Below are 17,401 nucleotides of genomic sequence, written 5' to 3'. Positions count from 1 at the left end.
CTTTTAATAAAAGAAAATAATACATTAAAAACTCTTCTGAATTTTAAAATTACATCACAAAATTATCTACACTTTACCTTATATTTTCCGGAATTTAGTTCCGGACCCGACATGGATGTTACCCATTTGTTTTGATTTTTGGATTGTGCAGCTGGTCAAGTTCACTTCAAGTTTAAAAGTCCAAGAACTATATGGTTTAAAGAACTGATATGATTTTTGTGTCATTATAATTTTTAACATAGAATGCAAAGCTTTCCACTACGTATCTACGCCCATTCACAGGCGTTACGAAGGCTGATCAAACCAAGTTCAAGATTGAAAAAGATATGTCCAGTTCTATATTTCAGTGATCCCCAAATAAGTTACACCAGAGACTATTCTAAGGATACTGGAGGTTCTAGTCAGGAAGAAAACAGTAAAACTGAGGCTGACAATGACACCTCTTCTAACACAGGCGAAAGAGTAAATGTAAAGGAACTCCTTCAGGGTGCTCAAGAAATGGAGAGTAAGAATAAAATATTGTTGGCAGTGTCTGCATGTACCCATGTGCGTATGCAAAAAGTCAAATTGCTATTCTTAGGCTATGTGTACCCACATTCGGTTTTATAATAGAATGCCATCGGATCGACAATTTGCATATATATTTCACGTTTCATTCTATTATAAAACAGATGTGGGTACGTGTAGCCTATGAATGGCAATTTGACAATACGTACCAGCATGCGGGTACACGCAGACATTGCTGATATTGTTTGAATAAACTTTTAAACCTGTTTGATGTATGCTTAAGGCCGGGCCCAGCTGTAAGACTGTTATGTATTGGCTAAGTGGCCGCTAAGTGTATAAATGTGACTTTACAATTCTACACTTACAACAATATTAATAGTCTAAGACAAGTGGTGAGCCGTTTACAAAATTGTGTTAGTGAAGAAGATTTCACTATTCATTGTATTATAGATTTAAGAAGATGTGGCATGAGTATTAACAGTACCAACAGACTGGCTCATCGGTAATGTTATCCCGATTTTTAAAAAGGGCGATAAAACAGATCCAGCAAACTACCGTCCTGTCTCTCTTACATCTGTCCCGTGTAAAATTATGGAGCACATCATCTTTAGTAGCATTATGAACTACCTGGATAACAACAAACTCCTGTCACCATACCAGTATGGATTCAGGAAAAACCACTCGTGCGAACAACAGCTTATAAACACCACAGAAGATCTAGCTAGAATAAGAGATAATAAAAGCCAAGCAGATATACTGATACTGGACTTCAGTAAGGCCTTCGATACCGTGCCACATCGCCATCTTGTACACCAACTAAGGAACAAGGGTATTGACAAGTACACAGTAAATTGGATAGATAACTGGCTTCAAAATAGAAAACAGACAGTACTCCTGGATGGCTGTAAATCACAACCTGCAACCGTACGATCCGGAGTTCCACAAGGCACCGTATTAGGTCCGCTTCTATTTCTCCTATACATCAATGACATTGGGGATAATTTAACAACTGGTACCAGCATAAGACTATTTGCAGATGATTGCTTATTATATAGAGACATCAAAACCAATAATGATACAGAAATATTACAGAAAGACCTAACTGAATTAGAAAAGTGGTCTATTGATTGGAAAATGTCATTTAATCCAAAGAAATGCTACGTTCTACAGACAACACATAACATCCGTAATAGAATTCTAAGACCATACTTCTTACATTCCACTAAGCTGGAACTAAAAGAACATAACCCATATCTAGGGGTGGAGCTGGACAGCAAGCTCAATTGGAACCATCACATTACCTCTAAAATTAACAAAGCTTCACAACAACTGAACTTTGTCAGAAGAAATTTATATAGATGCCCTCAAGAAATTAAACAACATGCTTACATTGCTTTGGTAAGACCACATCTAGAATACAGTAGCTCAGTATGGGACCCACATTGGAAGAAGGACATCAAACGGATAGAAATGGTACAACACAGGGCGGCAAGATTTGTAACTAAGAACTACAACTACCAACCCGGCTCTATGACCGCAATTATACGATCTTTGAATTGGCAGACTCTTGAAACGAGAAGAACAGCAAATCGCTTGATACTATTTCATAAAATACTGTACCACCAAGTACCCACAGAAATTCCGACATACTACCTCGTCAACAATAGGAAAACACACAGAGATCAATATGGCTGCCGAGCAGTTAACACCTTAGAAAGTTAGCTCCCAGTTTTTGCAGCTTTATGACAAATTTAGGAAGACACTGTCTGTGAATTTAGTACTATGTGATAGCTAATTCAATGGAGATTAGAATGATATAATTTTTGTGGAATATTTTCAACAGGAATAATTTTGTGACTTGTGAAAGATTTTTTCCAGAAGGATCTATTTTGATATTTGATTATTGATTTCTACTACTAGAGGTGACAATATATGTACAGTATGTCTTCAGGGCAAAATTTAGCTGGTTTAAAATCAACAAACAAAAGACCTACTACTAAACCTGTGAATACTGTTCAGACATTGCTTGCAGCAAAAGTAGATAAGAATAAACCACCACCTAGTAAACGAACTCATTCAGACGTATCTAACGAATCAAACAATAGTTTAGACTTATCTGGCATAATGAACTTTCAAAAGGATATTGATGAAATTAAAATCAAACTTGAAGGTGTGACAAGGAGAGAGGACCTTGATAGAGTAACAAAAGATCTGATTAAAACTAGTGATCTTGAGCAAGTGGTTACTTTAATTGTCAAAAAGCTGATGAATGAATTTGAAATAACTGTACAAAAGAAGATTGATGAAAAAGTGGAAGAAGTTAAAAATGAAATGCAGGAAAAATTTGATGCTTTAACTATAGAAAATGAAGACCTGAAAAATAAGATACAAGCTATACAGTATTCCAATACAACAATTAGAAGAGACTTAAACGAAACAAGTCGACTTTCAAGACAGGCTGATATAAGCAGCAATTATAACGAGCAGTACTCGAGAAAAAATAACATTAAAATAATAAATTTTCCAAGAAAGGATAAACAAGATCTTAGAAAGGACTTTATGGAAACTGTGAAAAAAGAACTAAATGTCCAATTAGAAGACAGAGATGTGGTTGCAATCCATCGTATACCATCCCAAAAGGCTGGGCCCTATCCAGTTATTGTCAAGCTATTCAGTAGTGATGTTAAGCGCCAAATTATGAGATGTAGGAAAGAATTGACCAGTAAAATTAGATTTGTGGATGACGTTACTCAAAGAAACATGAGTTTAATTGAGAGACTTAGAAAAACTGACGAGTTTGAATCTGTCTGGTACTTTAATTGTGGAATTTATGGTAGAACACCTGCAGGACTTCAGCTGAAATTTGGACTATATGATGACATTCATTACAGAGTACAGCAAGGGAAATAGATGTTACGTAATAAGAACTTAGACCTCACGGACAGTTTTGAGAATTCTATAGTTCATTGTTAATATTTGACTTAATATTTGTGCTTATCTCCCTTTCTTTGTATAAAAAAATCGGAGTTATCTCTCTTTTAACTATAGATCATGTATAGTATTGATTTTCTTTCTACAATACATATTGATGTTAATTTTTTTTTTTTTTTTGTACAGATAATCTTAATTTTTGTTGAACTATTATTTTGTTGGTGTCATATAAGGCAAACTGCATAAACTGACAAATCCCAACTACAATGTGGCAAAACATATTGAAATATTTATTTTTTTTAACACTTTTTTTGTCTGTTAATTTTATTTTTTTCTATGAATTGAATGTCTGTAAAGTATTGAATTTCACTGTTGGTCTATGTACGAGGCTTGGTAATACATGTATGTTGAGAATTTTTATACCACCATATCTAGATGTTTTGAGCAAATCTTTGCGTATATGTCTTTGTGTCTCATGTGAATGTATAATATGGATGATCATATGTAAAAATGCATGCCTATATGAAATGATGATGTACACATATTTCAAACCATTATGGGCTCTTTAAAGATACTGTCTGTTAACTGTCAGGGTCTGGGTGATTTATCTAAAAGGAGGGATGTATTTAGTTTTCTAAAATCTGGAAACCATAACATTTATTGTCTTCAAGACACTCATTTCACAGTGGATAAAGAAAATAGTATAAGAACGTTATGGGGATATGAATGCTACTTTTCATCCTTTTCTTCAAATTCAAGAGGTGTAGCTATTATGTTTAAAAATAATTTTGAGTGGAAAGTCCTTAAAGAAAAAAGGGACATTGATGGAAACTACTTAGCTTTGGATTTGGTTGTAGATAAAGTTCGTTTTACTCTCATAACTATATATGGCCCAAATACTGACAGTCCATTTTTTTATGAGCATATTATGTCAATTATTGATGATTTTGAAAATGAGTGTTTTATTATCTGTGGAGATTTTAATCTTGTGTTAAATCCAAATTTAGATTGTTATAATTATTTACACATAAATAATCCTAATGCTAGAGACAAACTATTAGAATTGATTGACGATAGATCTCTAGTTGACCCCTATAGGGAACTTTTTCCTGACTTGTGTAGATACACTTGGAGAAAAAAATCACCTTTCAAACAAGCTAGGCTTGATTTTTTCTTATTTTCTGAAAACATTTTGTCGTTTTTGAAAAATTGCTGTGTAGAACCCAGTTACCGATCGGATCATTCTAGAATTATTCTAGAACTTGAATTGAATCCATTCATTAGGGGGAAAGGTTTATGGAAGTTCAATAATTCTTTGTTGTATGATGCTGACTATGTTAATGTTATGAAGGAAAAAATTTTGGATGTAAAAAAACAGTATGCAGCCTTGGTATATAATTTTGACAATATTAATGAAGTGAATAATAATGATCTTCATTTTACAATTAATAGTCAGTTGTTTTTGGAAACTCTATTAATGGAGGTGAGGGGCAAAACTATCTCATACTCTAGCTTCAAAAAGAAGGAAAGAGAGAGAAGGGAAAAAACTTTAAAAGATGACATTAATATTTTAGAAGAAAATGTAAACTCAGGTTCTATACAGCAATTGGAAGACAAAAAAAATGAACTAGAAAAATTCAGAAAGGAAAAAATGCATGGTAAAATAGTTCGATCTAGAATACAGTGGATAGAAGAGGGAGAAAAACCCACAAGTTATTTTTGTGGACTTGAATCTAAGAATTTTACCAGCAAGATTATTCCAAAGGTTGAAAAAGAAAATGGTGATATTGTAACTAACCAAAAAGAAATACTTAAACAGGTTAAAATATTTTATGAAAATTTGTACAAAAACAGAGATGTTGAATGTTGTAAACCCAAAGATATTGAAAATAGTCTACAAAATGTAAATGTTAGAAAGTTATCTTTGGATGAACAAGATAAACTAGAAGGTGAAATATCAGTTCAGGAAGCTGGTGAAACTTTAAAAAGAATGAAAAGCAATAAAACGCCTGGATCAGATGGTTTTTCAAGTGAATTTTTTAAATTTTTCTGGCCTGACTTAAAAATTTTTGTTGTAAGATCCTTGAATGCAGGGTATGATAAAGGGGAACTTTCTGTTACTCAAAAACAGGGGATAATTACATGTCTTCCAAAGGGTAACAAACCTAGACATTTTTTAAAAAACTGGCGCCCTATATCTTTGCTTAATACTGTATATAAAATTGGCTCTGGGGTTATAGCAGGAAGATTTAGAACAGTTTTGACTAAACTTATTGATACTGATCAGACAGGTTTTATGAGTGGAAGATATATTGGGGAAAATCTAAGATTGATCTATGATATCATGGAATATACTGAAGATAATGATATACCAGGCCTTTTATTGCTGATAGATTTTGAAAAAGCCTTTGATTCCATTTCATGGGAATTTCTTTTAAATGTATTGAAATTTTTTAATTTTGGCGATTCTATTATAAATTGGGTGAAAGTGCTCTATCAAAACATTAATTCAGCAGTCATTCAGGGAGGGAATCTTTCAGACTTCTTCACTGTTGAACGGGGTTGTAGGCAAGGTGATCCATTATCGCCTTATCTTTTCATTCTTTGTGCTGAAATTTTAGCGTTAAAAATAAGAGATAACAAAAATATAAATGGAATCAAAGTTCTTGATGTTGAACACAAACTCTCGCAGTTTGCTGATGATACATCACTACTTTTAGATGGTAGTGAAGAATCTTTAAATGAGTCATTATTGGAACTAGATTGGTTTGCTAAAATTTCTGGTTTGAATATAAATTTTTCCAAAACTCATGTCATTTGGATTGGAAGTAAAAAGTACAGCACAGAGACACTTTGTACAAATCAAAATCTTACTTGGGGAAGCACATCCTTTAAATTATTGGGTGTTAATTTTGATGTTGATTTAGATAAACTAGTTAAAATCAATTATGATGAAAATATTGTAAAAATAAAAAGACTAGTCAAACAATGGTCTAGACGTAACATTACTGTTATTGGTCGAATTACTGTTGTAAAGACACTTATGTTGCCGATTTTAAATCATTTAATATTGTCACTACCTAATCCAAGTGAAGATATTATTAAACAGATAAATGAACTGATGTATAAGTTTATTTGGAACTCACCAGTTCATAGAGTGAAAAAAGATGTAATACAAAAAGATTATTGTGATGGAGGCTTAAAAATGATTAATTTACATGCTTTTATAAATGCTTTGAAATGTACTTGGATTAGAAGAATTTGTAGAAATGATTGTAAATGGCGAAATATATTTTTGTCATATGTTGATAAAGATAGATTATTTAGTTGTGGTAATAGCTATGTAAAGCAACTACAGCAAAGTATTAAGAATAAATTTTGGAAAGATGTACTGGGTGCTTGGCAAATGGTAATTGAAAAAGAAATGAATTTGCACGACTGGGAATATTTTCTTTCCAGTCCAATTTGGATGAATAACCTATTCCAAATTGATAACAAACCAGTTTTTTTCAAAGACTGGCATAGTAAGGGTATTTTATATGTAAATGATATTGTGGGGGAGAATGGTACCTTTCTAAATTTTTATCAATTTCAGGAGTGTTTTCAGATGGATATAGACATCATGAAATATAATAGCATAATTTCTATGCTAACTAAGACTTCCAAAAAAATTAAAAGGGGAGATTATAAATTAGTATCTCCTTTCATACCATCAGTTATAAAGACCATTCTCAAAAGCAAAAAGGGATCAAAAGATATGTATTTGGTGCTAAACAAAAACAACACTGTTCCTACAGGAGTAAAAAGATGGGAAGCAATTTTAGTTTTAGAAAATCAAAACTGGAAAAAGATTTTTCAACTACCATTTGCTATTACAAAAAATACTAAGCTACAATGGCTTCAGTATAGAATTAATCATAAAATTCTGGCAACAAATACATTTTTAAACAAAATTGGGATTGTGCAAAACCCATATTGTACTTTTTGTAAGACCGAACTTGAATCAATTGAACATATACTGTGGGATTGTTATTATGTACAAAAATTTATTGAGCAAACTGAAATGTGGTTTCTCCATAACGGTATTAGTATACCATTTACACAGGATATTTTTTTGTTTGGAAATTTATCACGAATGTACAAAGGTGACCCTCAAAACAATATTTTTCTCTGGATTAAACAATATATATATAATACACGATATTTTAAAGGAGAATTAAGTTTAACAGCATTGATTGAAAAAATAAAGCATCATTATATTTTGGAGAAGAAGATATCAGTTAAAAATAAATGTTTTGAAAAGTTTAATCAAGCTTGGTGCATTTACCAAGAGGCTTTACAGGATAATTTAGTGGATTAGCAACTATGAAAAAATTAGCAGACATCAAAATGATTTTTTGTTTTTTTTTTTTTTATTGGTTTTTTGTTTTTTGTTTTTTGTTTGTTTTTTTTTTATGCTTTTGTTTTTTTTCTTTTTCTTAATCATCTTTTAATTCTTTTATTTATTAATTCTCTATATTTTTTTTTGTATGTCCTTTTTAATAAGATACAATTATAAAATCCAAACAAAATGTTATTTTCAAGTTCTATACATTTTCTAATAGGTTGTATTATATTACATTTATATATATGAACTTATTGTTTGATAACTGTACTGTTGTATATTATATATGTTGGATAAAAAAAAATAAAAATAAAAAAAATAATATACTAAAAAAAAAAAAAAAAAAAAAAAAACAATAGGAAAACACGTCATAGCCACACAGTCAGTATCATGCAGCCACTATGCAACACCTCCGAGTATGAATTCAGCTTCTACCCGAGAACAATCCGAGACTGGAATCATCTACCAGGAAACATCGCAACTGACATTGACTCGGACACTTTTAAGGAAAACCTCTGGTCACACTTCCATCCTGAGACCAGAGACACAGTGATGCTGTAAAGATCATCCTTGCTTTTATCCTGCACCAACCACAATTTTAAACTTGTATATAGTTATTAATTTTTGTTTTCCGATTTGGTTGATCACAACTTGTACAGCACCTGCACTTGATGACACAGCATCAGCGTGATGGTATATTTTCCGTTGCTGATTAACGAAAGAAGAAAGAAGAAGAGTGCCAATGAGACAACTCTCCATCCAAGTCACAATTTATAAAAGTAAACCATTATAGGTCAAAGTACAGTCTTCAACACAGAGCCTTGGCTCACACCTAACTGTCCTAACAGCAAGCTATACATAAAAAGGTCCCAAAAAAATTACTAGTGTAAAACCATTCAAACAGGAAAACCAACGATCTAATTTAAATAAAAGATGAGAAACATTTATGAACCACATCAACAAACGAACATCAGATTCCTGACTTACGACAGGTGCAAACAGTTGCATGTTAACATGTTAAAAATTTTAATGGTACCAAACCTTCACCCTTACCTGAAACATTAATGTTCATGTAACATCACAACATACATCAGTCAGGGGCATTACTTAAACAAGTTACAATTAAAATTACCTATTCAAGTTATGTTGAAAACGAAGCTATTTTAAATATTACTTATATAAGTAACTTTTCTAAATATTATTTTCATAGGTGTCCAATAATACAGATTTTACTAGGTTTAACAATTTTTCACAGTCATCTGGTTATTTTTCGCCTGACATATTAAATCTAATCCTTCTGAAACACTTATTAACTTTCTTCTGACGCACTTATCTTTCATACCGACGCTTCTTGGTCAAAGATTGGTATCTTGGGACAATTAAATTCTCATTTTCCTCCAAAATCTTGAAGGTAGACTGATATAAATAGATAGATACTTGTGAATTGATTAAGACTTGAAGTTATTTATAATTTGTAACCCAAACCAAGTACACATGTTCCTTAAATAAGTTTTAATACTAATTTTATTAAAAATGTATCAAATAACTTATTCGAGTAATATTTTTGTCATAATTTTTAAAGTAATCCTTCATCTCTATAATCCTCTCAAATATAATAAATTCTTAACTTAATGATATGAAATTATGTAAAAACTCATCAAAACTACATTTAGTCTATGTTTTATTGAAATTTAAAATAACTCTATTAAGTAATTTTTTTATTTTCAAAAACAAAAGTTACTTATATAAGTAACTTTAAAAAATTACTTGTTTAAGTAATGCCCCTGACTGTACATGTAGAAAGACACGTGCACACTTTAAGATATCAATTGAAATGGCTTAACTCAATCAAAAGACATAGTAACACAAATGAACATACATGTACACTGAATGAATAAATTTGTATGTCAGATACAATGTAAATACAAAGTTACTAAAAATAAGGGATGAATAATTATTTTAGAAAAACATCCGACTTGAAAAATATTCTGCCATTTGCATTTTGTTGTTACATGCAGGTATACTTCTTTTTAATGCCGCAATTATGGGCATTATGTTTTCTGGTCTGTGCGTCCATTTTCCTCTGTTCATCCCTTCGTTCGTCCGTCTGTCCCGCTTCAGGTTAAAGTTTTTTTTGGGGGTAGTTTTTGATGAAGATGAAGTCCAATCAACTTAGTACATCATGTATGTACATGTGGGGTTAATATCAACAATAAAATTGCGCTCTATGAAACTTCATGTTCTTCATACATGTACATACATGTTATAAAAAATTGATGATTTCTTTGGGCTTTAAAAAAAGTGACCTCAGTGAAATAAATGTATAGAACTCTCATAAACAAAATTCCATAAACTAAGACAGAAAAATATCATTGTACATGTACATGTACTTGTACAAGTATTGATATGAAGCCTTTTGTAGCTAACTGTTATGGATTTTGCTCATTATTAAAGTCTTTATTGTGACATACATGTACATGTATAGTTGTAAAGGAGTATGTTCGATAAGGTCCTAAAATGGCCCCTTTTTTTAGCGTAAATTTCAAATTCGGATTTAACCACCAATATCACAATAAATTATAGTTAATACATTGACTAGCTAGGACATAAACCATTTTGTTGAAAATTTTACATTTCTGCGTTTCATTATGACGTCACAAGTTGTACTCATATTGATTTTTCACGAAAAAATCAATGAAAAGGGGTAAATTTCCATAGATTACTGGACAGGAAACATAGAGCGCATACGTCGTCAACAAAGATCTTTTAAAATAATGTTTGTGAAGACATTTCACATGTCTTATTTGAATCTTCAGCTTGTTGACGCCTGCGCTCTATGTTTCCTGGTCCTTTATTTGGTTGAAATCTAGCTGATTTTGTCAAATTTCACCAAAATCCCTTATCTTGACCTTTTTTGGATGTAAAAATCAACGTGTTAGAATTAAACTTTGACAAAAATAGTTCTGTTTAACTTTCTAACATGTCTTTAAGGCAACTTAAAACATTTATTGTCTTGTAACTCTGAACTTTATAATCGGGGCCAAATATGGCCCTTACCGAACTTACTCCTTTATATGTCATTATTTTGGTCGCCAGTGGAGAGTTGTCTCAATGGCAATCATACCACATCTTCTTATCTTGATATTAAACTTTTGTTTTCAGTGCCAAGACATCCTCACAAATGTAGTGATTATGACAAATTCTGTCTAGTATATTTAGGAAAGTATCCTTCCATGGCAGAGACTCCAGATTTTGTAAAGTAAGTACTTGCTTGAATATTTCTGACTATCACTCTTATTGTCTTCCCAAGCTTTTGCAATATATATTTATACCCCCGCTTTAAAAAAGGGGGAGTATACTGTTTTACCTCTGTCTGTCAGTCCGTCCGTCCGTCAGTCAGTCCGTCAGTCAGTCCGTCCCATGAAACTTTCGTCACATTTTTCTCAGGAACTACACAAAGTCATCCACCCTTTCTGTAATTTGGTATCAACATTTATATATGTCAGCCACACCGTGTGATGCGTTTTCAGATTCATCACTTGACAACTTCCTGTTTACCGAACACTTGTCTGATTTTACACATGATAGCCAAGTTGAAAATTTTCGTCACATTTTTCTCAGGAACTACAATACAAGGATTTCTGAAATTTGGTTTCAGGATTTATATAAGTCAGCTATACCGTGTGATGCGTTTTCAGATTCATCACTCGACAACTTCCTGTTTACCGAACACTTGTATGATTTTACACATGATAGCCAAGTTGAAAATTTTCGGCACATTTTTCTCAGGAACTACAATACAAGGATTTCTGAAATTTGGTTTCAGGATTTATATAAGTCAGCTATACCGTGTGATGCGTTTTCAGATTCATCACTCGACTACTTCCTGTTTACCGAACACTTGTATGATTCTACACATGATAACCAAGTTAAAAATTTTCGTCACATTTTTCTCAGGAACTACAATACAAGGATTTCTGAAATTTGGTTTCAGGATTTTTATAAGTCAGCTATACCGTGTGATGCGTTTTCAGATTCATCACTTGACAACTTCCTGTTTACCGAACACTTGCATATTTTTACACTATTAATATTATCCACTTGCGGCGGGGGTATCATCAGTGAGCAGTAGCTCGCAGTTTCACTTGTTTACCATGTCAATATTCTCAAAAATGTGTGCAATAACTCTATATTGTTCATTATTTTTACTGCATTTTGAAGTTTTAAGCTTTATTTGTATTATTTTTAAAAGAAAATGGCATTTTGTTTTTGGTCTGTGCATCCATTCGTTCATCTGTCTGTCCCGCTGCAGGTTAAAGTTTTTGGTCAAGGTAGTTTTTGATGAAGTTGAAGTCCAATCAACTTGAAACTTAGTACACATGTTCCCTATGATATGATCTTTGTAATTTTAATGCCAACTTAGAGTTTTGACCTCAATTTCACAGACTACGGAACATAAAAAATGCTAGTGTGAGTGGGGCAACATGTACTATGGACACATAATTGTTATTACATATGAAAGTACTAATGCCATTAATGTTAAATTAAATAATATTTATAGTCATATAAACATTTATTTGTATTTGCCTACTATAGTATCATTTTCCTAAAATAGAATTATTTTTTTTTATTTACAGAGTGAACCAGATAAGACTTGCCCAAGATTTGATGAGAGTACGATTTAATATTATACTGATGATCATGTTCTGTACATATTCGTTTGGAGTGGCATTTTATTTCAGCAGGCAGCACCATAAAAAACTCAAAGAATTTAGAGACGGAAATAATACCCAGATAATATACTATAAAAAAGTACAGGACTAGCAGTAAATTGTTGTTTAAAGTTATTTTAAATTTGAAATTGTACCTGGTGATAACAATCTTTCAAATTTAATCATGTATGTAAATCCTGAAAGAGGAGTACATTAATTATTGTTACATTAAGTTGAGTGTGGTAGATCATGTTTGACTGTCAGTTTTCCAACTTATTGTGACTCTGAAAATTTTACTTTTTGTTCTTTCTCTATAAAAATTGAAAGTTGGCCATATCTTAAGCAGTTTGAATACTGATCTGAAAGAATTAATTTAGCTGGACTTTATAAATTCTGACAAGTAAACAAACCTAACAGTCAGCATATACTTACCTGTATTTTTACACTTGTTGATTTTGATGTTATTTTTACAATTATAAAATGAAATATGCCTTCTACATGTAGAATAACTCACGTTAAGTATTAACATATGTAGCAAGCTATATGCTAATGCTGATGAGTTTTCTTCTATAGTTTCAGAATACCAGAGTTCTATAAATGAAGAATTGTGTATTTTGGGCATTATGATATCTGAAGTTATTTTTTTACCTAATATCATGAAATGTTCATCATTTAACCCTTTATCAAATGAACATGTTTTCTCAATTGGTGCCTTTCAATGAAAATATGCTGTTTACTCTCTGCTTTTAATTCTTTCATGCCATGTTGAATGATTCATACAACTTTCAAATGCAAACAAAACCTGCAAGTGGGTTCAGTTTAGTCAGGGTTGACTATGAACGCAAATGAACAAAATGCTAAAATACCAGAAGAATCAGAAATTAATTCTGTATGTCAGAATAATAATATATATTTTCTCATCTATTTTTGTTTGTAATTTCTGTGAAACTGATTTTGTTATGCTTTTTCTATGGGTTTTTGACAAACCTGATTGTAAAATGACATACAAAGAAAAGAAGTCTCAGTTTCGAAATATTATAATAACAAAAATACTGAACTTCTGTATATAAATCTGATTAAAACCAGATCCTGACATTGTATCATCATTTTGATTGTTGTTCAAGGAGAAATCTTGTTAAAATAAAAAGATTATCAGTCACACAATTTTCCTTACAATGCAGTTTATTTTTAAAATAAAATATATCATGTATATGTGGTACTTTGTTATTTTTATTGTGGGTTTTCACATACTAGCTTTATATGAAACAGATTGTTTGTCTGGAAATACAATTGAAATTTTACTAAACATTCAAAACTACATAAGATGTAATTTGTTAATAGATTGTTTCTATGTTCACATGGATTTTATATTGAAGCCTATACATGTACATGTACCAGTATATATGAATTAAAAATATTGAACTTACAATGAGACTTTATTCATAAATCTAAGTTTTATACTTTATAACATGTATTAGTTATAGCGAACCCTATGATAGTTTTCCATAGATTCACCTGCAAGTTACCTGTCGATTTAAACTTTTGGCAGTTCTATTGTCCCATCTAACAAACACAACAGGTATTGTTCTCTGTATAGTTTATTCACCAGGACCTTTAAATTTCTTCTAGGAGAAATATATCACTCATTGATTAATTTACCTGAACAAAAAATTGAACTGTCAATGATGAAAAAATACTTATACCAATACTAAGTAAGGACTCACAAAACTGCATGTGGTGTTGTATTTATTCAATACCAAAAACTCGTTTTTAATGTGTTCAATATTAATAATGATTTAAAAATTAAAAGTTGATATATGATCAGATATTCAATAAATATTTTTGTGTGTTTGATAAATAAAAATTTGAATATTATTATTTTTAAATTAAGGTCTTCATAAACATAGTCTATAAATTAACAACAACAAAAACATACAAATTCATTGGAAAATACTAAAAAAGTGTCTAAAATAAACTTTTTATTATTAAATCAGATTTTATATTGAACAGATTGAAAAGATATTAATGATATATTGAATAAATACAATATTGCATACAGTTTATGTGAGTTTATAGAAGTATTTCAATAAAAAAACAGATAATTTTTTGGTCAGGTAAAGTAATCAATGAGTGATATATTTCTCCTAGAAGAAATTTAAAGGTCCTGGTGAATAAACTATACAGAGAACAATACCTGTTGTATTTGTTAGATGGGACAATAGAACTGCCAAAAGTTTAAATCGACAGGTAACTTGCAGGTGAATCTATGGAAAACTATCATAGGGTTCGCTATAATTGCATGATTTTTATCATTAATTAAGTTGTTCATTTGTCATCCTGTATCTATTCACTTTCAACATTATACACTTTTATGAGATTACAAATGTGAAATATTTGTTGAAAGAATTCGATGATTTGGATGAATACAGCAATAACTCCATTGACAGGCAATTACATGTATAATTTCTGATGAGTCAGTTTCCAAATTTCTTTGGCAAGAACTTTTGAATTGTTAGAGGTATTATGATTGGTAGACCCTTTTATCTCAACAGTGTTTTGTTCAGTGATGCTATATATATGTTCCAGACCTTATGAGTATTTGGACCGTACGCATACGGTCTGACTAATATTAAGAAGTTTATGAGATACCAATGCATATAACAGATCAACATAACTTAACTGTCAAATTAGTATAAAAAAGTTCAATTTTAATTGAAATGAAAACTTGTATTTTAACTATTCAAAAAAATCACGCTAATTAAATCTGTTTATCTCTTGTATTTAGCATGTCAATCAGTACTACATTTATAGAATTATGATCACTGAAATTGAAGATATCGGAAGTAAACATAATGTGGAAGGAAAATAGAATACTTAACAACTTTGCAAAAAAAAAGCAAATGCAAAGGAACATGCATGAACTGCAAACATTTTAATTTAAAACATATTACGTTATTTGTGGTAGCAAGTGTCACATAGGGCGAGAGTACCAAAATAGACTTTAGATATACAATTAAACAAATATTTAATTTCAATGGTTCGTTTGTACATTTTATCCATGTAATTGTAACAATTTGTAAAACTAGAAAAAAAGGTGGTCATACATGTTTGTTTAAATTTGAATTTTTAAATTCACATTTATGATCCAGTAACATGCATGGTCAGTTCGTACTGAACCATATGCGTATACTCATACGGTCCGACCGTACGCGTATGGTCGGACCGTATGAGTATACGTATACGGTCCAGACCGTACGCGTACGGTCCAAATACTCATATGGTCTGGAACATATATATTGCTTGAATTTGATGCTATCTGAAATAATTTTCTTATACATTGTGTAAGTAATGTGATGCTATGATTTCATGAAACAAGATTGTATTTCAATTTCCGTTTGCCTGGATGCTAAAAGAAATTTGTGGAGAGAACACTGATTGAAGGTTCCTTATTTTGTGACTAATGGAGGATATGGGATTGATACCATATGTATTCATATTGAACCCTGCATAAATTCATGATTTCAAATATTTCTCTCTGAAACTACACGGATAGAATGCATCACACTGTCAAAAAACAACATTCATGGAAAGCAGTCATCAATATTTCCTTCTCAAGAAGGAAAAATGAGAGCCAGCGGCCATTTATAACTTTGATTGGCCTAATTTAATATTTCTTGTCCCCTGTAGAACAAACGAAAAGCTATTTTAACTTTAGCTTGATTGGCTTCTGTTGACTGTTGTCTAGGCTAATGTTACCAAACTTGACCTGAATGCTACTTACATTATATTGTATATATGGGGCAGTGATCCATCATCCGGCATAAAACATGGCTGCTGTTGGTTAAAATAGAATATTTAAAATGCAGTTTTGGCTTAAAACTAAAACTAAAGCAGTTACTGCAGATCTGATTGGTTAAAAAAATAATCCACAAGAGATCGTTATCACCTACAGAGTTTTAAAAAAAAAAAATCAGACATCAAGTACAGAGAACTTCGAAACAGTAAATGGAACCAGAACTATAAGATCAATAATTGTCAAATGAACCCTTATAGGAGTAGTGCTTTTAAATAATGATTTGTACCCTTTTTGCATTTTGTAAGGAAACCATTTGATAAAATTTTTAAATAGTAAAATTTTAAATATGAAATTCTGAATAGAGTTTCTGCCTTGAAAGATAGTTTTATCCGTGCTTCTCTATGCAGAAATCATTAAAAATTGAGAGACATTGTAATAGAAACGATTTTAAGCAAACATGGAGTTTATGTCCCTGAATAACCTTTTTACAAACTTTGTGATATGTTTTCCTTTTCAAAGCTAGAGAGCATGTTACGAAATTTCATTTTTTTTTTACCAAAATCAGACCTAAAAATAAATTGACATTGGTTGAAATTGTCATTTGACCACTGAGCAGAGTTTCATATTGAACTTGACAGATAGTATTTTTTAAAGTACCAGTCATCATGGTCGAAATTGTCAACCTACTCCTATAGTTGGAAAAAATCCTTTGTTTGAAGTTTTCTACTATCTAAATTCTGATCCTTTACAACATTTCCAAATTTGACTGTTAAACAAAAAATATATCAATCATCTATATCTGTTATTTAAAATCGTTGTTAGTTCTACACGTCTGCCATGCATTGTTCAACGTACTTTAAGACTTACTTCACACCATTCAGGTATTTAATGTGATGTCTGTATTTCTCAGATAAAATAAACAATAGTCCAACCCTAATTGGTGTGTAAAATTATTGTAATGTGTACTTGTCCATCTGAAAAACCAGTTTAAGGCAGAAAAAATAATAATAACATGAATAAGGAGTTGTGGTATAATATCAAATTGATCAACTATTTATCATAAAGACTAAA

At 31.2% G+C, this 17,401-nt stretch overlaps 2 protein-coding genes across 2 annotated transcripts in view; one reads left to right on the top strand and one right to left on the bottom strand.

Moving 5' to 3' along the window:
• Positions 1-17,401, bottom strand: part of LOC139490679 (glucose dehydrogenase [FAD, quinone]-like) — a 542,951-nt gene that overhangs the window by 394,033 nt on the left and 131,517 nt on the right. The window lies entirely within an intron of this gene.
• LOC139490683 (uncharacterized) lies at positions 90-13,963 on the top strand. The gene is made up of 3 exons (XM_071277603.1): positions 90-505; positions 10,985-11,081; positions 12,460-13,963. Exons 1-3 carry the CDS (start codon positions 244-246, stop codon positions 12,644-12,646), a joined length of 546 nt encoding a protein of 181 aa, XP_071133704.1. The 5' UTR covers positions 90-243; the 3' UTR covers positions 12,647-13,963.

This window comes from Mytilus edulis, chromosome 10 (assembly GCF_963676685.1).
Source record: "Mytilus edulis chromosome 10, xbMytEdul2.2, whole genome shotgun sequence".
Lineage (NCBI taxonomy): Eukaryota > Metazoa > Mollusca > Bivalvia > Mytilida > Mytilidae > Mytilus > Mytilus edulis.
The sequence above is the reverse complement of the archived record's forward strand: the minus strand, read 5'-3'. Positions and strand labels throughout refer to the sequence as shown.